The 20,484-nt window shown below is 45.3% G+C and overlaps 1 protein-coding gene across 1 annotated transcript; it reads left to right on the top strand.

Moving 5' to 3' along the window:
- Positions 1–18,707: 18,707 nt before the first annotated feature.
- Positions 18,708–19,274, top strand: MSGN1 (mesogenin 1). Its single transcript, XM_007464462.1, has one exon. It carries the CDS (start codon positions 18,708–18,710, stop codon positions 19,272–19,274), a length of 567 nt encoding a protein of 188 aa, XP_007464524.1.
- The last annotated feature ends 1,210 nt before the right edge of the window (positions 19,275–20,484 follow it).

A 20,484-nucleotide genomic window follows, 5' to 3' on the forward strand; every position in this document is an offset into this window, starting at 1 on the left:
GGGGGGGGGGGGGTTCTGAGGCATCCTCTCTGCTCTCTCCAGATAGATACCGTGGCAGAGGCTCTTGGGACAGCTCCTCTCCAGGAAGAATGGCTACAGAAGCAGAAATCTCCATTCCTGAGCACCAGGGTAGGTTCTGGTGTGGATTGGGCTGCTCCTAAGAGAGCTCTTTTCTGAATACTCGCACTGACTCTGCAGCTGTGGGTCCCAATGTTCAGAACAACATGGGTAGGAGGTGACGCTGGTCCGGCGGCATCAAATCTTACCCAGCAAGCCCTGGCTCAGCCCCAGCTGCTCTTAAGGTACAACTCACAACCCATGTCTCCCAAAACATTTTTCTTGGCCATCCATCCAGGCTAATCTCCATTCTCCTCAGAAATGAGATACACCCACATGTAACTATCAGGAAGATAGACTGTCATCGGTGGCATTTAGTTGTGCGACCAGGGACACTTTTGACCTCAGTACGTAAGGAAACTTTTCTGCATCTTGGTATCACCCATTCTGGAGGAAAGAGATGACCTGCTAATGACCGTGTTACTGATGATCCTGATTTGGCTAGCTTGCAGTGGTGACATTTGTTAGCCTGCCAGTGATGATATTTTCTCTTTTTAGAAAGCACTCAACATTGTTATCAATCCATCCAGTAGCTCTTAGCCCTTTTTCAGTTATGCCAAACCTTTAAAACTTTTTGAAAACTTTTACCTACCAGTGAACTTTACATGGGAACATACGTGATTATTATTGCGTGCTATATTTGACACCCTGAAGCCCATCTCTGACGTCTATCACACTGCTAACCTCTGTTCTAGAGAGAGAGCACCCTGGTCCGGGGACCTCGTCTGGTTCCTTGTCTGTCTCCAGAGTGTAGTGGGGTTTCTGGTGCATAATAGATACAGTACTTGGGAAATGTGTGCTGCAAGTTGAATGAATTAACTGATCTGGAAGTGAGTTTGTGAGAGCAATGCTGGCTTGGTGATAACCCCATGAAGGAGGCCATTGCTCTACTGGCCCAGTAAGAGTGACATTAAGTGACACTGTGCATAGCTCAAAGGTAGTCCCCACGGCTGCACTTGGGTGGAAATGAGAGAGGGCAGGACAAACAAGGCTGACAGCATTGACGAGGGAAACACCTTGGGATGGCACAGACTGGAAGAGGTGCCAGGTGGGTACCCTGGGGATTGCAAACCTCCAGACCAATAGTACTCAAATTCAGCCTTCTTAGGACTTGTCTGAAGAGTCTGTTATACAAACAAGCTGTTGGACCCCACCGCCATAGATTCCGAATCAGGTGGTCTTTGGATCACACTTAGAGAAACGCTGCTGTAGATCAGAGAAAGACGTAGAGGCTGAAGAAAGAAAAGAAGGAAAATAATGTTGTCTGGGGCACAGATCCATTCACCATAGCAGATAAGGATAATGAATCTCTCTCTCTCTGTCCCTGTCTTTCTGTCTGTGTCTCTCTCCTTTGCTCTCATTCTGTCTCCTTCTTTTAATCTGCTGCAGCTGTGAAGAGCTTTGGACAGTTTATGGCACATTGCCCAGAGCGAGCCTGCAGAGTTGTTTGTTTGTTCGTTTCTGAAATCACTGCTGTGGCGGAGGCTGGTCACTGCGCAGGCAGGAGCCACTCAGCAGGCCCCTCACGCGGCAACAGGGAGGACAGCAAGCCCACAGAGACCTCCCCCCCCTCGGCTCCCTCGAGGGGAGCCAGCAGACCTACCCGGGACATGAGCTCTTTCCTCCAGCTCTGCTTTTCAGGGGCCTCTCCCTGAATGACATATAATGAGGACAGAAGATGCCTCTAGCAATGGATTATGGGAGGCCCACCACAGCTGGCCTCCCAGAGGCCCAAAGTTGATCATTTGCATCTGGCATTTCCAAATGCAGCTTCCCACACTGGAATCCTTAAGCTGCGGGGGGAGGACCCATGGAGCTTTGCGAATGGATGTGGGTGTCTGGGCCTCACACCCTTGAACTCTGGCTCAGAAGGTTTGCGGTGATCCCAGGAACCTGCACGCTTTTAAAACCACCAGGTATTTTGGATGGGCAGCCAGATTTGGAAACTTCAGGAGGGACTCTAGCACCACAAAATCTGTTTCAGTCCTCCAGCCAGCTGAGATCAAAAATTCCCATCCTAGGGCTTCCCTGGTGGCACAGTGGTTGAGAGTCCGCCTGCCGATGCAGGGGACACGGGTTCGTGCCCTGGTCCGGGAAGATCCCACATGCCGCGGAGCGGCTGGGCCCGCGCGTCCGGAGCCTGTGCTCCACAACGGGAGAGGCCACAACAGTGAGAGGCCCGCGTACCGCAAAAAAAAAAAAAAAATTCCCATCCTAGATCTGGTGTGGATGCCTCCAGGCCTTTCCCCTATAATCTCATTTTAAGACCCAGTTCTGATGTCACTTTTTTCAAGAAGCCTTCCTGGGACGTCCAGCTGAAATTTATTATTTCCCCCTTCTCTCTCCTCCATGGCACATTTCCAGTGTCTTTAATGACACTTTATAGCATGACCCACTCCTCATATGACATTTGTCCACCAGTGCTGTGCAATGAAAATATAATGCCAGTCACATATATAATCTTTAACTTTCTAGTAGCCACATTTTGTTTAATGGAAATAAATAGGTAAAATTAATTTTAATAGCATGTTTGATTTAACTCAATATATCCAAAATGTCATTTCAACAAGCAGTAATATAAAAATCATCAACGAGATTTTTTAAATCACACTGAGTATTTGAAATCTGGTGTGTATATGACACTTAGATCTCATTTCAGCTTTGCTTACATTTCAAGTGCTACATGTGGCCACATGTGGCAAGTGGAGGCCATACTGGGTAGCACAGTCCTGGTTCTTTGAGGGCAAGTCTGTGACTTTTGCCTCTGGGTCTTCAGAAGCAGAGCCTTTCCCCGGACCCAGTATAGGAGCTTAGAAAGGGTCTGAGTCCATTCAAATACAAATTCCTCCTGGACCAGATCCTTTGGCTTTGTGTTTGTTTGTTTGTTTGTTTTAAGGCACAGTATCTCTGTAGATGAGAGTGGTTAATGGGTACATCCAGAAAAGGGAAAGCAATCCAGAGCAGGTTTCATTTAAGAGGACTGAGTATTGGGAGAAACCTGGGGGAACAGGGCATTCATCAAAGGGAGCAGAAAAAGGCAGTGGATCCCAAGGGGTAGATACCAGGGTAACTTCTCCATCCTGCACTGCGGGATCCAACCTAGCAGAATCGGGCGATGGTGGCTCTGAACCATACGTTCAGTCTCCTTCTGCAGGTTACCTTGAGCTGCCTGAAGAACACCACCTGCCAGAGGATTTGATTGAGGTGTATGTGGTCAGTTAAGCCTCTAAAAAAGAGCTGCAGCAAGAACGTGTTCTCAGCAAAGATGACTTCTGAAAACACATTGAGACCGTTTATACCTTGGCCACAGGCTTCCCAAGAAGGTTCACTGGCTTACCTCATAATTCACTCATCGTTGGTTCAGTTAAGAGAACGGGCTACCACTTTTGTCAAAAAAGAATTGCCTCCAAGCCAGTGCCTACAGATACATGATCAGGAAACAGATATCTCCTGAGGAAATCAGAGTTCAAGCCCCTTTCCCTAGATCCTCTGACCGAGTTCAAATAATCGATGTACAGAGGTACAGGGACTGGAGTTCGGTACACCTGCCCACTCCCTCCAAGCTGCTTGTCACTAGCAGTGTAGTAAGTTTCAACCAGGCATCTAAGGAAGAATAAACCCTTGGTTGGACCATATCGTTCCTAGGTGAGGCTTGGGATATGGTAGCAAGAGCTCCGCCTTTGGAGGGGAACACCCCATTCTCCAAATGCCAGCCCACCCATTTATTTGGAACATCTATTGTATTAGAACTGTTCATTTGTACACTTCCTAGAAGGGCTTTTCGGTGTTTTATGCAAAGCACTGTAACAAATGGTTAAGATCTTGGACCACGGGCATGTGACTTCCAGCAGGTTACTTTACCTCTTTTAGCCACAGGTTTTTCACTGTGAAATATGGGTACTAACAGTCCCTACCCCGTAGGGTTGTGTACTGATTAAACCAGGAGATAAAGTGCTAGTCAAAATGTATGGAAAGTGCCCCATAAAATTTCATAATGATTTGAAAATTCAACCCAACATAAAACAGGATAGTTTAAAGTAGAAAAATGAGTTTAAAAGAGTAGAGAAATAGATATTTTCAAGCAAGTGGGCACTGAATACATATGATTACCACAGTAAGTGATGGGCATCTGAGGGTAATCAGAAGAAAGGAAGCCTGTTCTCTTAGCGTTCAGCTTACAGTCTAGTCCAGTGGACTGTACCACAGGAGGATAGCCTTGTGTTAGCCCATGTAGCAGCCACTATTAACACAATAGAGGCCACCACCACGGGCTTGACTGGTAGTCAGAGTAGACCAGAAAAAACAGTTTGGCTCTGGAGAGGCAATGGGATGGCCCCACTCACCCCAGGCAGGAAAGCTACACCAGCCCATGTATAACAATGGAATGAGCAGCCTGTCATCTAAGGAGAGTGAGAAGGGAAAGTCCAAACTGAAAGAAAGAGACAGGTGAGAAGGGAATAAGAAACTTTAGTGAGAAGTAAGCTGGATAGTAAGAATATCGAAAGAGAAAACAGACCAAGGGCTTATCAGCAGGCACAGTCTCCAAAACATCGGAAAATGTTGCTAAGATCCATAAGATGACAACAGCTTGCAACGTGGGGAAGGGATGAGAGGGGAGGGAGAGGCGGAGTGGGAAATTTATTTCCAACCCCACTGTCTGTTCCTTAGCACAGACACTCCCAGGGCTCCCCGGCTCTGCCAAGAACACCCTTCTGCAGAGCTGATCACAAAGGCTGATGATTGAAAAGTTGTGCAGTCCTCAAAGACTCGGCTTTCCATTCCTAAGAATGTCCAGGAAACGCTAGTTTAAGACACTTACCTTCTCTCTGCCTGGCTTTCTCACTTGTGCTTGCCAAGCCCGGTCTTCCTACAAGGAGTAATTAGATTAAATCTTTAGGACGTTTTGAGCTGCGAGAAGGGAGAACACCAGCACGTACATACAGGCACAGTTATTTTCACAGGATTCCATTTCCTCTGTTCTCTTTGAATTCACCTCCTGGGAACAGCTGTCTGGCTCCCTAAAGCAGCAACAGCTGCAATAATGAACCCACCATTTGAGCCTGTGGATGACACCAGCTCAGCCCCGAAATGCAGCTGTTCTTTAAAGCCTGATGTCTTAGGCCTCCCCAGTTCTAGACAACAAAGAGAGCCATTCATGAACACCCCTCACTTCAAGTTTTCATATGGGGGATCCCCTATTCCTTTTACCAGTGGCACAGTTTCTTATTTCTGCCACTTATTGGTCGTTTTACTGAAGGCAAGCTCAAAAAGCCTCTCTAAACCTTAGTTTCCTCAATTCTCTGATGGTGATGATAATATTACCCACCTCGTGATGTTGTTTGTGAAGCTCCAAAGATAAAATAGATATGAAAATCTTTTACATGTTACAAGGCAATATTCTTGTATTAGGTATTATTAAGGTCCTTGTTTCTGATTTTAACAAGTGAAAAATTATTAAACAATATAATACACTTCTGAATAATAATAAACTTCTGAATGGGCTGTCCACATACATGGTCTCTGAGGAGTGGAGAAATCACAGAGGTTTCTGGAGAAGACACTTGGCCCCGGCTTAGAGGGACGGGTAGAATCTGAGAGGTTAAGGGAGAGAGAGAGAGATTTGGGTGAGGGACACAGCCCAGGCGAAGGGTGAGAGAAGAAAATGTGGTCTACTGACAAAGTAGGGTCATCCTGGAATGGGGCAGAGAATGTGCCTGAGGACCAGGGGGATGGAAAGTTGGGAGAGTCACGATGAGCCAGAACATGGCCTTAAATGACAGGCAGAGATGTTATCAGGAGAGATTTTAATAGCATGAAAACGTCAAGCCCGGGAGCTCACTCGGCCCTTCTCCCGGCCTCCAAGGGTTTATCTCTCTCCAACAGTCTAGACAAAGGGCCTGCACTGGACATGCTCTTGGCTTTCTGGAGCCAAGCTCAGTAGCTCTTGGAGCCCTGGAGGTCTTCTCTCTGTCCAAGTGAGTGATTCCCAGCTTCCCTGCTTATTAAAAAAAGAGATTACTGGGCTCCAGCCTAGACTCATCAAATCAGAGCTTCAGGAGAGGGGCCTAGGAATCTTCCTTTTCAAAATAATTCTTCCTCTCTCCCCAGGTTCTTCTTGTTGTCATGGAAGTGTGGGAGGTGTGCATGTGAGCTATGTGCCATGCGTGCTAAACGTGGAGCCCCAGAAAGGACTCAGCAACCTTAGCACATCCTACTAGTTGATGTCCTAGTGTCTTTACAGAGTCCCTCCCTCCGTCCCTCCCTTCCTCCCTTCCTTTCCCCTGTGGGGATCTCAGGGGCTGTTTGAGGATATATTTTCACTTTGTGATTATTTCACCTTAGATGCTCCTTTTTTGTATTTTTAATGGGAGTAGCAGCTGGACCATCCACCTTCCCACACCCACTGTCCACCCTGCTGTTCCCCCGGCCGCCCTGGCCCTTCCTTCTTTCCTTCCCTCCTTCCGACTTTGTCTTTTCTTTCTTTCTTTTTAAATACCTGGACTACCCAGATGCTTTGTTTCAACTTGAGGGCAACTGTGATCCTCAAGTCTTTGTGCTGTATACTATACATGGACCTACTCAGGCCAGCCTTGCCTAGTCACTGCTTTGAAAATTCTAATTTTTAAATTAATAATGTTTTGAAACTTGGAGAATACTGACAACTATAAAGTATAGTTACTTCATAATAGCAACTACAAATAATTGAAATTTCTTTACATGTATTAATCTTCACAGCAATCCTGTGAAGTAGGTGCTGTTATGATTCCCATACTACAGATAGAGAAACTGAGATGCAGAGAGATTAAGTTACCTGCTTAGAATCATATAGTTACAAAAGTAGACAAGTCAAAGTTTGGACCTAGGAAGCCTAGCTGCAGTGTCTACACTTTCTAACCATGACACTAGACTACCCCTCAAGAAGAAAGATGAACGAAGAAAACTTACCCTCAATTCCTATTACCAGAAGTAACCACTCCAACACTTAGTCTTTTTCTATTAAAAAAAAATGTAATTGTATCAAAGTATTAATTTCATATATCTTTCTTTACAATTCTAATATTAAATTATAGTTCCTATTTTACATGTTCTTCATAAATATGGTTTTTATCCACTATATAGTATGCCATCATATGGAGAGGACATAATTTATGTAGTCACTGCTTTCTTATTAGATGTTAGGTTGTTTCTAATTTTTTACTCTCGTAAATACTATGATGAACTTTCTTGCTCATAAATACTTGACTGCAGCTTGGTTTAGTTCTATAGAATAAAGTTCGCGTGTCAAAGAGACTTTTAAATCTCAAATGCATTCTGGAGACTTTAAAATATTAAAAAAAAAAATCTAACCAGTTTACCCTCCCACAAGCGGTGTGTGGGAGGGACCGTTTCCTCACCCTCTTGCCAACTTTGCCCATTTGGGAGGTGAAAAATGGCCTCGCCTTGTTGCTGCATTTGCATGTCTTTGATTACCAGTGAGGTGAACATTCTCTTCTGCGTTTGTTAGCCGCTGGGTACTTCTTTTGTGAGCTGTTTATTTATGCCCTTGTTCATCTCCCCAAAGGCAAGCTTGTGTTTTTCTTGTCTGTATGAGTTCTTCAGAGCAAAATCCTTTTGACTCATATCTGTTGGAAATATTTCCCCACGTTTGTTCTTTGCCTTGGATCTGCCTTTTAGGTGTCAATTAACTTGCAAATATGGAAGTCTGAATTGAAAATGGTCCAAAGGAGGGGCCAGAGTTTCTGAAAATGAGCAGACTCATTACACAGATATCTTGCTAAAAACATTGAGTATTCATTTAATACCAGGAGTTTTGGCATCTTAGTCATTGGTATTGGCAATGACTAAGGAAGAAACTTTGCACTTTTCTGCTGTTCAGGCTGATAAAAACAGAGGGAAATCCTTAGAGAACAGCCTCAGTGCAAATTGCTTTCAACTTTTTTGACATGGGTATTAAAATGCCACCCCAAATACCAGTGGTAATAAAGAATCCAACTTAAAAGGGGGAGTAGGTGTAAATGTGACACATGAGATTTTTTTTTTTTTTTTTGGAATCTTGCTAGACTGGTGCTGAAGAGTCAGTGGTGAAGCTCTCAAAGCTGCCTCTCCTTCCTTGTGTGGAAAACCCCAGGCTATTTGTGGACTAAATATTGACATGAGATTTTGAAACAAGACGAACGGCTCATATTCCCTTGCAATAGGAAAACCCGACACATTCTGCCCTGCTCCTCTCACGGGAGAATTAGCTTCACTTCCTCTATTTATTACCCTCTTCCCCTGCTCTGATGTTCCTCCGCCCCACACATCACATGCCCCTCTCTGCTACCTTCCTGTCTTCCACCGAACTGCCCAATTTGTGCAGACATGGTGACTGGATGTTTTTCCCAAACGAACACATTTAGTCATATATTCAAAAGAGAAGGTGGCTCATATTCTGATTAGAAACCATAGGGACGGGGCTTCCCTGGTGGCCCAGTGGTTCAGAATCCGCCTGCTAATGCAGGGGACACGGGTTCGATCCCTGGTCAGGGAAGATCCCACATGCCGTGGAGCAACTAAGCTCCTGCGCCACAACTACTGAGCTCTGTGCTCTAGAGCCCGCGAGCCACAACTACTGAGCCCACGTGCCACAACTACTGAATCCCGCGTGCCTAGAGCCCGTGCTCCGCAACAAGAGAAGCCACCACAACGAGAAGCCCGCGCACCGCAATGAAGAGTAGCCCCCGCTCGCCGCAACTGGAGAAAACCTGTGCACAGTAATGAAGACCCAACACAGCCAAAAATAAATAAATAAATAATAAATAAATTTATTAAAAAAAAAAAAAAAAGAAACTGTAGGGACCCCACAGGGACACGGCTTTTTGGGAATAGCCTTTTTTAGGCTTTTTTTTAAAAGATAAAGCCACACTGCCTTGGCCTCCATCTACATTCATTCGGCCAAGAAAATTCACCCAGCACTTGGCTGTGGAGTGGGTTGATGAGTGAGGACCTTGAGCTCAGGTCATGCAAGCGCTTGAGGAGAAAGAAATCTTAGACACGTTTGGGAGCAAGGGTGCTACTCTATCCTCGTGACATCGCTTAGCCAAGGGGATGGAAATAAACAGTTTCAGGTCAGGAAATCCTCCTCAGGAACTGCTTGAGAAGTCTGCAAGGCTTCTTTCTTTCTGTCCTAAAGGATTTCTACAGTTTAGCATATTTATCTTCTGTCTCTCATCTCTCCTACGAAGTCAGCCATATAGATTTCATTCCTATTTTTTTTTCTGCTACTTTGTCCTAGTTTAAATACTCAGCTGCTGAAAGTCATCTATGTGCACATTGCACAATGCTTTGCAATTTATTTTGAAGAGGACGAAAACAAAGAGATTACTCTTTGGCTTTCCAATGAGCCTCAAACTCAAATCATGAGAGCCAAAAACTTTTATTATTTTCCTAGTTTGTAGAGAGAGTGATGGCAGTGTTGTGAAAGCGATGCTGGGAAGAACCATCACAGGCTTCACAGCGCAGGAGGCTGTGTCAGTAACCAACTAGGAAACTGCTACTTTTATTTCTCTTTACCAGCTCAAGGGCATAGGAAGATATCACACTGCACATAAGTGTTTTCTTTAAACACACACACACACACACCACACACACACACACACACACACACACACATACCCTCTGCCCCATGAGAAGTATCTATTATCCAAGTGTGAGCTGGGTGCTGAGGTTGTGAGATAGGGCAAACTGTCCAGGTTTTTAACTTTGTCCCAGCTGTGTTCAAGCACCGTCTGTGTCCCTTGCCAGCAGAAAGGCCAGGAGCTAGCGTTGACAGTGGGGTTCTGTGGGGCTGTGGCTAGGATAAGGGACTGCGGATTATACAAAGGTCCGGGGAGTGTGTAGACCCCAAAGGCCAAAGACAGCTTTTGAAACCAGGGCCCACTGAGTGCCGGTGTGCCAAGCACAGGGCTAGAGGCAGTGAGGGCTGGAAATGGCCCCGTGACTGGGCTGTGGCTCTGGGGATGTCTGCTGCACAGGTGTTGCGTAAGGCTGGGTCTCCAAAGGGGACGCTGTGTCCTGTGAACCTTGGGCGAAGTCCTGAGCATCTGAGCTTTGCATCCTCTCTTGTAAACTGAGGATGATGCCTACTTCACTGGATTGTATCGAGGATTACGTGACAGTGTAGGCAAAGCCCTCATTTTTAGTACCTAGCACAGAGTAAGTGTTGTAAGTCTTCAAAAAAGGTGTTATTGGACTTCCTTGGTGGCTCAGTGGTTAAGAATCCCCCTGCCAATGCAGGGGACACGAGTTCGAGCCCTGGTCCAGGAAGATCCCACATGCCGCGGAACAACTAAGCCCGTGAGCCACAACTACTGAATCCCGCGTGCCTAGAGCCCGTGCTCCACAAGAGAAGCCACCGCAATGAGAAGCCCTCACACTGCAACTAAGAGTAGCCCCTGCCCGCCGCAACTAGAGAAGCCCACACACAGCAATGAAGACCCAACACAGCCAAAAATAAATAAATAAAATAAATTTAGATAAAAATATAAAAGACACTGATGACTTACAAAAGAAAAGCATCTCTTAAAAAAAAAAAACTAGGGGCTTCCCTGGTGTCCTAGTGGTCAAGAGTCCGCCTGCCAATGCAGGGGACACGGGTTCGTGCCCCGGTCTGGGAAGATCCCACGTGCCGCGGAGCGGCTGGGCCCGTGAGCCATGGCCGCTGAGCCTGCGTGTCCGGAGCCTGTGCTCTGCAACGGGAGAGGCCACAGCAGTGAGAGGCCCGCATACCGCCAAAAAAACAAACAAACAAAAAAATAAATAAAATAAAATAAACTAGCTTTAGAAAAAAGGTGTTATTACTGCTGTGATTGACGTATATACATAAAAGTGTTTTATCTATACAAAAAGAATTCTTTCTAAAAATTTCAATTATAGGAAAATATGTCTAAATATGACCGTTACCTGCTTGATAAAGATAATTTTGTGGCCTAAGTCTAAGTAGAAAGTGGTATGGGGTGACAGAGGCCTTTATTTTGGAACTGCAAACCCAAAGTTGGAAAACAGTGGCAAACCTTACAACAGGTTCCAAGGGGACTTCCAAAACCCTCTCTCACCTACCTCTTCCCTCAAGATGTAAAATCACTCCCTGGAGCTTGGTGCTCCAGAGTCAGACTGCCTGGGTCTTGACTGTATCTCCTCCACGGGTTAATCTTGTGACTTTGGGCAACACTTTCAACTTCTCTAAGCCCCAGTTTTTTCTTTAAAGGATTTTTTGTAAGATTTAAATGGAATAAACCATACAAAGCGCTTAGCACTAAATACGTTTATTATTATTGTTTCATCACTGGGATAACTGTGTATGGCCAAGAAAGGGAGTGCTTCACACACACACACACAAGTACGCACGCACGCATGACACTCCTTTTAGACTGTAAGAATTATGCCTGTTCACTAACATGGCAGAGAGGAGTGCCTATCATATGTTAGCATCTAATTTAGGAGTAAGGACAGCAAGTCTAAACCTACTTCGTGTTTTTAGCCACTACAGTGCCCATCTCAGGCGCCCGGTATGTACTGTCTACATGATTGAATGGTACCAATCAATCAGGCTTCTCGTATTTACAGAGTTGAAGTTCAAGCTTGAGTTCTGGCTTCAAGGGCACTACAGGGACCATCATGCTGATGCCTCTAATTCTTCTGCGGTGTTTTGGCCAGTGGTTAAAAGTCTGGACCCGAGGCAGTCTGCTTAGGGTCGAATCTTAGGGCTACCAGTCATTGGGTGTGGGGCAAATTACGTAACCCCTCTGTGCCTCAATTTCTTTTTTGAAAAAAATATGTTATTGAAGTGTAGTTGATTTACAATGTTGTGTTAATTTCTGCTGTGCAGTAAAGTGATTCAGTTATACATATATGTATTCTTTTCCATATTCTTTTCCATTATGGTTTATCACAGGATGTTGAATATAGTTCCTTGGGCTATACAGTAGGACATTGTTGTTTATCCATCCTATAGATAATAGTTTGCATCTGCTAATCCCAAACTCCCAACCCTTCTCTCCCACTCCCCCCCTCCTTGGCAACCACAAGTCTGTTCTCTATATCTGTGAATATTTCTGTTTCGCAGATATGTTCATTTGTGTCATATTTTAGATTCCACATATAAGTGATATCATATGGTATTTGTCTTTGTGACTTACTTCGCTTTAGTGTGATAATCTCGAGGTCCATCTGTGTTGATGCAAAATGTGCCTCAATTTCTAATATTAGTCAAAGAGGATTGGCGATGATCATGGCACTTACTTCATAGGGTCGTTTCGAGGATTAATGTGAGTTAACCTCTGTTAAGCACCTAGAATAAGACCTGGTGCAGCCTTGGCCTCCAGGCATGTTCCACTCAAACACGTCCTCCACAAGCAGCTAGAGTGATGGCTCTAGGGTTGTGCTGGCCAAATCCGGCCTCTGCTTAAATCTCATCGTGATGACTAGAAGCTCCTGTCATCTACAAGATAAACTCCAAGCGCCTTATCATTATGAACAAGGCTCTCCTGTCCAGCTCCAACTGACCCCCTGGGACCATGGAATGACTTGTAGTTTCTTGCACAATTCATGCTATAGGTCTAACCATCAAGCAATGGCTAGAATGCGCTCCTCCAAACTTTCACCTTGTTAAAAGAGCTCTACTTTTAAAGGAACAGGCTTTTAAGAACCCACAGGAATGTTACTTAAAAAGCAAGGCTGCAGACGTCATACCTTACAGAAAACCCTCCAGATTCTTTATCGTGGCCTCATCTGTGTGCAACTATTTCTAAGATTTGACCCAGGTTTAGTCTGCCTCCGATGGCTCTCCTCTTGACACTAATATCACTTTCTAGCCATCCACCGGTGTTTGGACAACCACTGAATTACTATGGGTGCTAATATTGCAATGCGGGCACAGAGGGCTCCCAGGGCTGCCACATACAGTCGTGCAGGTGGTGCCCTATGATTCAATTTATCATAGCACTTACACATGGTTTTATAAGTATTTTTACTTCTCTATCTCCACCCTCAATACTCTCAGCAACACAGAGAAAAAAAGTTTTTTAATTTAACTTTCTGTCCTCCGCACCCAGCGCAGTACTTGGTATGCAGCACGTAGCAAATTAAAACCCACAGGCTAATCCATGATTCCTTCTCAGCTCCTTGTGCCATGCTAAGACCTGGCAAAATAATCATCCATACCTTCGAGGAACGGCGATGTAATTGGAAAAGTAAGTTAGACTTATGACACTAGATAACTAGAACATCAGGCACTAAGTGTTAGTAGTGAATGAATGGAGTCAAAGCTTCGTACTGTCTGTCCATCGGAGAAGGGAGAATTTCAAAGAACTGAGGAGATGGGATGTGAGCCAAGCCTTGCATCTTGTAGGTGCTCCCGTGACTACGTTACATGGATGATTTCTTCTGGGTGGCAGCGTGTGTAGTGGAAGGAGCCTGGGACTTGGCCTTTGTGCCTTTATGTTGCATCCTGCCTCTCCTATCTTCTTGCTGTGTTTGCTGGGTCTCTTTCTGAACCCGGGCTTCCTCATCTTTAGAGGGTGGTTTATAACCTCTACCCTACAGAATTGCTATGAAAATTAAGATGAACTAGTGAATCTAAAACAGATGAGTGTAGGGAATTCCCTGGTGGTCCGGAAGCTAAGACTCCAAGCTTTCAATGCCAAGGGCACGGGTTTGATCCCTGGTTGGGGAACTGAGGTTCTGCAAGCCTCATGGAGTGGCCAAAAATTAAAAAGCAAAATAAAATAGATGAATCTCATTCTCTGCACACAACAGGAATTCAACAGAGTTAACTCTCATTTTAACTAGACTCCAGGCTTAGATATTTTTTGGTTACTGACCAGATTCTTATTTATTGAAGGCTTTTCTGCAGCATCCTGGGAGGTTGCAGTCCATCTGAGCCTTCCCTCTGCCTTGAGCAAATGGCCCACACAGACTGCCTCATGTGTACAGGGATCTAGGAAGCCCCAAGGGAAACAGACCCTCTACCTTGCTGCTTCTCCAGGGTCTGGTGACAGCACCGTTTCTCAGGAGATAGGCTTTAAAGTGCCATTGTCCATGCTGCTTTATCTGCTGTTACAGAGCATGGCAATATTGATTTTATAGGTAAAGTAGTTATTTTTGTTAATCTTGGAAATATCATAACATATTCCTGTAGCCCTTTACAGTTTCCAAAGGGAAGCTTCAGTTTTCAATCTTCTTAACTTTCTAGCAACAAGGTATATAGGACGGTCCAAATTTTCACACAAGGAAGGCAAGGTCCATAAATGAATGAGTCACTCAGTGTTCCACAGAAGAGTAGGGTCAGAACCCAGGTGCCCTGGGTCACAGTTCCAAACTGCTGGGCTAAATTTAAAGTTCTCTTTGGCAGTGGTACCAAGGATGGGGTGGTAGTGGAAATGGGCAACCCCAGCACAGAGTAGTCATCTTATTATTGTCATTGTTTGGAATTGACACTACATAGCAGTAATAAAACACAGACCAACTTTTAGTCAGCTTTATCATTGTTTCTAAATTATCTATAGGTAATGCATCCCTTTATTAGGTAATGCATCCTCCATCAGCACTGGAGGCTGATCGACTCTGACCACCCACCCAGGGTAACCGTTGTTCTTTGGTAAAGAACTCTGTCTAAATTGGTTTCTTCTAAAATTATCTATCTATCTATCTATCTATCTATCATCTATCTATCATCTATCTATCAGGTTGCTTTTGAAGGAGGGAATTTTGATTTCTAAGCAGAGGTGACTTGAGGTCAAAGAAAATGGGAGAGATGCATCTGTGACTACATGTATCATGGCTCTTCTCTTGACTCAAGCAATCAAGAATTGACTGAGCGCAGTTTTAAGCTTTTGGGCATACATACAGCATACCGCAGGTAGCCATGGTGAAGGCGTGGGTCTCTATGAGGTCAGTATTAGTATTTCAGTTCTGCAGACAAAAGCTGAAGCTAAGAGAGATGCATTAACACGTCCAAGGTCACAATGACTCAGGAGCCAATGTAAGGTTAGTCTGACTCCAATGGCTGCATTCTTGTAACAGTACCACATTCCATCTGTCCACCAATGTCTGAACAGCCACTAAAGTACTAAAAAATGCTAATATTGCAAAAGAGACACACCACAGAGGGCTCCCAGGGCCACCATTTGCAGGGTTGAGCCCTGCAAAGAGGTGCTAGGCCAGAGGTCAGTGGGGCTGGAATAGGTCCAAGCTCTGCATTTTCCTAACTTGGTGCCGAGATGCCTTATGGGCTAGCAGTGCTATGGGACCACTGGTAGTTTCAGACTCCAGCATTGAAGCAGCCTATTGTCTCCGGTTTCCAGTTGATTCTTTGAGTACTATTGTCAATTTCCTGGAAGTGGCTCTACCTGGCCCTTAGATACAAAGTTTACAATCACCTCTGGCTAGTGTGACATGCCCAGTTGTCCATGCCTCTGTCATGACTGTTATTGGGGCCATGACTTAGAAGCTTGTCATTCTGAAAATTAGACACCAAACCACTAATTAATCTGTGTAGCAAATCCTGGGTCCTTCTCTGTGGGTATAACTACAGTGAAAAGTTTACTGTAACAACCTGGGATTTGAAAGCTGAGACAATCTGTACCTGTATGTTACTCTTTGGAAAAGAGGACCAGGAAATTTTAAAGTCCTCTCAGGAGAATGTCTTGGGGTTGGAGACTTCTTTTTAATGTGTTACAATCATTGTCACAATAGCTTATAAATGTTTTTGAATGAATGGCATTTAAGTTCATATTAAAATATTTATTCCAATAACTCAGTACTGTGGGAACTATGCATTCTGACTGATATGAAAGCTTATCTATCACTTAATCTGTATTAGCTTCAAGGGAAGAAAAATGACAGATCTGGGAGTCAGGCAATTTTGGCTTTTCTATTCCCATCTTTGCCACAGCCTTTTGGTGTGACACTGAGCGAGTCATTGTCGTCTCCAGAATGCAAATAAAAGGATGGACTCAGTAGTCTCTAAGTCCCTTCATGGGTGTGATCATGGGTTACTTTTGATCAAGTACCATGTTCACATAGTAATGTGTTCCATCGCATTTTAAAGCTGGAAGGGGGTTTAATGATCCTCTGGTCCACACTCCTGCTTTTACAGGTGCTCTTTGCAAAGTAAAACTAGATGCTGTTATCCTCCTTTTACAAATTAAAATTCTCAGGCCCTGAGGGGGTGAGTCATTTGCTCTAAAGGAGGGTGAACTCTAGCGCATCTTCCCGCTACACCACACTGTCAACGAGGCTTTACTGGGTCCAGTTTAGTCTTGTCCACTTTCTGTGGCCTGGTCTTCAATGCAGATAAAAAAGCACCAACTAGCATGTGCTCAGCTATAGGCCTTCGCATGCTAACAGTGTTAGGCTGTCTTGTGCCTCCATTTTCCTCTGAGGGTAGAAATGCTTCATTGCAGGGTAAATGCAAGTCTGGCTCTGGTTTGTTTCTTACCAGAGTGAGAGTCTACATTGACAAACATGGAAACCAAGCAGTTTTCCTTGTTGTAAGAGCAGGTTTTCTGGGTGACCAGGGTCAGGGGAGAGAGGAGTCAGAACCCAGTAAGTCGTTCTGGTACTGGTTAATTTGACCGTGCACATACAGTAACAACAAGAACAAAACCTACATTTATTAAGTGTCTATGTATACCAAGGATTTGACAGATATTGTCTCATTTAGAAAATGAAATTTCCGAAAATAGAAATTTAAGAAACCAGCAATTTTAGAAAGAAGCTTTAGAGAGGGAAAAATGTGATGGCGTCTGGAAGCAGAAATGGTCTTACGTGGTTTAGAATATAAGGCCTGAAAGCCCACGGTGACGGGGACCACCACATCCACCTGAGGTCTACTGAGAGTACCCTTCTCTCTGAGTCGCAGTCACGTCACCTGCCTCTACCGAAACCAAAGGGGTTTCTTTTTAAAGGTGGGCTTTGGGGTCTTAAGAGGGATCTTGTGTCAACCACTTCCTAGTGGCACTATCACTTCCTACCAGGGAAATCTTTACTGACTCTCTTAACCTCTTAGAGCCTCAGTATTTTTATCTGTAAAGTGTGTTTTGTTCTTTTTTTAGATAAAGGTTAGTTATAACAATATATAAAATTCCTTGAATAGAATCAACAGATTTTAGGCTTTGCAATAAGAGTTGAAGGGAGAGAAAGAGGAGAAGGGAAAGGAGAAGTCATTTATTATGTTTCATTAACGTTATTATTCTTCAAGATATGGATTAGGGTCTTTTAGGAAATGGCAAAATTAAGAGCATTCTTCCACAGATTACCTGCTTGAGCTTTTTTTCCCCCTGAGCCAAGCTAATTAAAAAATACCACAAATGTTCTAATTACGCCATTGACATTTCTTTTCGATAACTGCAAAGGGACTTTAATAACCATGTTAAAGGACACATTAATATGAAATGTAACTCACTGTGAGTCTCATGTTCATACTAATTTGTAAATTAGTTGCACAGAGAAAAAGTTGCATTTGTGGGACAAATGGGGAATCTGAGACCCCCTTTCCAAAGCACAGGGTCTATCTCCCGGAGCATTAGGAAGTGAAGCAAACTAGCAAGACCATCCAACTTAACACATTCAGTGGCATTTGGAGCTATGGTGGGGAAAACAGGCTCCCTAGTTAATTTCACACTTCCTCTATACATTTCAAAAAGCAAGGTGTGACTCTGCAGCTGGATATTCAAAAGACCTTCAGAAGGCTAAATGCCAGGTACTTTCCAAACTTCCCTGCCCTAAAGGAGCTTTCTGTTTCCCCGTGTCTGTCTGCTGGGGGGAAATCCCAAACTGCTCAGCTAAAGCTAGGGCTTTAAGCTTCTCGAAGGATATTTCCAGCTCCTTACGGCTCTGGGTTTACTGGAGCTGCTGGCTTTTGTCATTCTCAGTGTAGGAATGCTGGGGGCTTGTCTGCACTCTGCAAAACCCAAGGGAATTTGCTAAAGAGGAAGGAAAGGAGGAAACGGGCGTCTAAGGTGTGCCTGTGTTCCCTCCTCCCAAGAGCCGCATGAAGTCAGAGCTGTTGTCTGCGTTTGTCAAATGAAGAATCCAAGCTCAGAGGGGTTACCTTGTCCCTAGAGCACACCACTTCTCCAGCACTGCACCCCTTCTGCTCCGAAATCTCTAAGCGGCTGTGGCCCCTCTGGGGCACTCTGCACCTCTCCACCAGGCCCCTCACCACCACTTCCTTGCTGCAGATTGCCCTAGGTTTGTTTTTCTTCGCTCCCTCATTAATGAGTTCCACAGGACATGCTAAGTCTAGTTATGCAGCTTTAATTGGTTTAGTTACAAAAAGATAATTCCTTTTTTCTTCTCTCGGAGGCCTTTCTGTTTAAAGACATTTTAGCTGGAAGATGCTAATTATCAATGAGGAGAAAGTGACACCTGAAAAGTTCATTCTCCATCTTGGTCCTTGGTTTCTCCTTTGAACTCCCTCGACCCGGCCCTCATTCCCACTTCAGCACTTCTCCCCGACCATCATAAAAGAGACCTCTGCCCTGGCCGGGCGGCAGAACCTTCCTTCTCACTTGCCACGGAGTCGTTCTCTCTGCAGTTGTGTCGCAGGCATGGACAACCTGCGTGAGACCTTCCTCAGCCTCGAAGATGGCTTGGACTCCTCCGACAGCCCTGGCCTGCTGTCGTCCTGGGACTGGAAAGACAGGGCAGGGCCCTTTGAGCTGACCCAGGCCTCTCCCACCCAGAGCCTCTCTCCGGCCCCATCGCTGGAGTCCTATTCTTCTCCTTGTCTGGCTGTGGCTGGGCTGCCCTGTGGGCATGGAGGTGCCAACAGTGGGGGCGGCGATGACTGCGGCGGCCTTGGGACTGGCGGCCTGGTGGAGGTGGGCTATGATATGTTAGCTTTCCAGCCTGCCTATCTGCAGGGCGCTGGTGGCCCCAAACCCCAGAAGGGCACCAAAGTCAGGATGTCCGTTCAGCGGAGACGGAAGGCCAGCGAGAGGGAGAAGCTCCGGATGAGGACCTTGGCCGATGCCCTGCACACCCTCCGGAATTACCTGCCACCCGTCTACAGCCAAAGGGGCCAGCCGCTCACCAAGATCCAGACGCTAAAGTACACCATCAAGTACATCGGAGAACTCACAGACCTCCTCAACAGCGGGCCCCAGAGCACCTGAGCTCTGCCCAGGGACTCAGGGACTTACCACCCAGCCCCCTGGGTGGGGGCAGAGGACCTTTAAAGACCTGGACCACCTCACGGCACAACAGCACCTGGTTATCTTTATACAGTGAGCGTGGTGACCTTGTTGTCTGAAAAGTTCTAAGGGAATTCCCACTGGACTAGTCAGGACCACCAGAACACTTAACTGCCAGGCAGCAGGTACTTTTGCTTCCAGTTTTCCCACCATTTCTCAAGAGACTTGTCCTTTGCAAAGAGACAGTTGGCTTTGCCCTTTTCTGTCTGTTCAAGGTATTTTAAAGGGTCAATGATTTCAAATGTATTTTTTCAATCGTGTAAAATTGTTACAATTAATCTTCTCCTGCCATTTTGGGGGGGGGTAGCTTTCTTTCTGTTGCTAACTAAACCTGTATTTTGTACGGGATCCAGGGTGACACCTGGATTCTTATTTAGAAAGACTGGTGTCAAGTAAAGGGCTACAGCGCTCCTGTTTTATTTTGTGTGTGTGTGTGTGTGTGTGTGTGTGACTAAAATCAGGCCTTTGCTTTTGCAGGGAACAAAATCACTTAAATGCAGAAGAAATTAGTGACATGGTAAATAGAAACTCACAGGCAGACAGACTACATTAAGACTGGAGAGTTTAAAGACCAGCCCCTTCTCTCTTAAGAGAAAGAAAAGGAGGCTTTATAGGGCTCTTGGAGCCAGAGGAGGAAAAGGGTGAAGACTCAGCATCACAGCCGGGGCTTGATTAGAGCTGGGAGGGTGGGCGCTCCCTGAGCCAGGCCGGGTGTGAATATGACCTCATTGAATCCCTTCACTTACTCATTTCTCAAATGAAGAGATTGGCCCAAAACTCTAGTTTGAGTCTAGAGATAAGTGAAAGGGTCAGGATTAGAGCTCAAGTCTCTGTCTAACCCTCCAAAGGGGTTTATTTCTTTAGCCATATCTCCTGCTCCTACACCTCCCAAATCACCTCACATGCACGCCCACACAAACACCCCCCCCCTTCCCAGTATCTCATCTTAGGGTGGTGACTGTAGCACCCTCAGCTTGGCTGATTTGATGGCACATGTCATTGAAATGGAGGCTTGGAATTAAGGAGTTTCTCAAAAACTAGTAGGCTTTTTTTTTTTTGCGGTACGCGGGCCTCTCACTGCTGTGGCCTCTCCCGTTGTGGAGCACAGGCTCCCGACGCGCAGGCTCAGCAG

This window comes from Lipotes vexillifer, unplaced genomic scaffold (genome assembly GCF_000442215.2).
Source record: "Lipotes vexillifer unplaced genomic scaffold, Lipotes_vexillifer_v1.1 scaffold1109, whole genome shotgun sequence".
NCBI classification, from domain to species: Eukaryota; Metazoa; Chordata; class Mammalia; order Artiodactyla; family Lipotidae; genus Lipotes; species Lipotes vexillifer.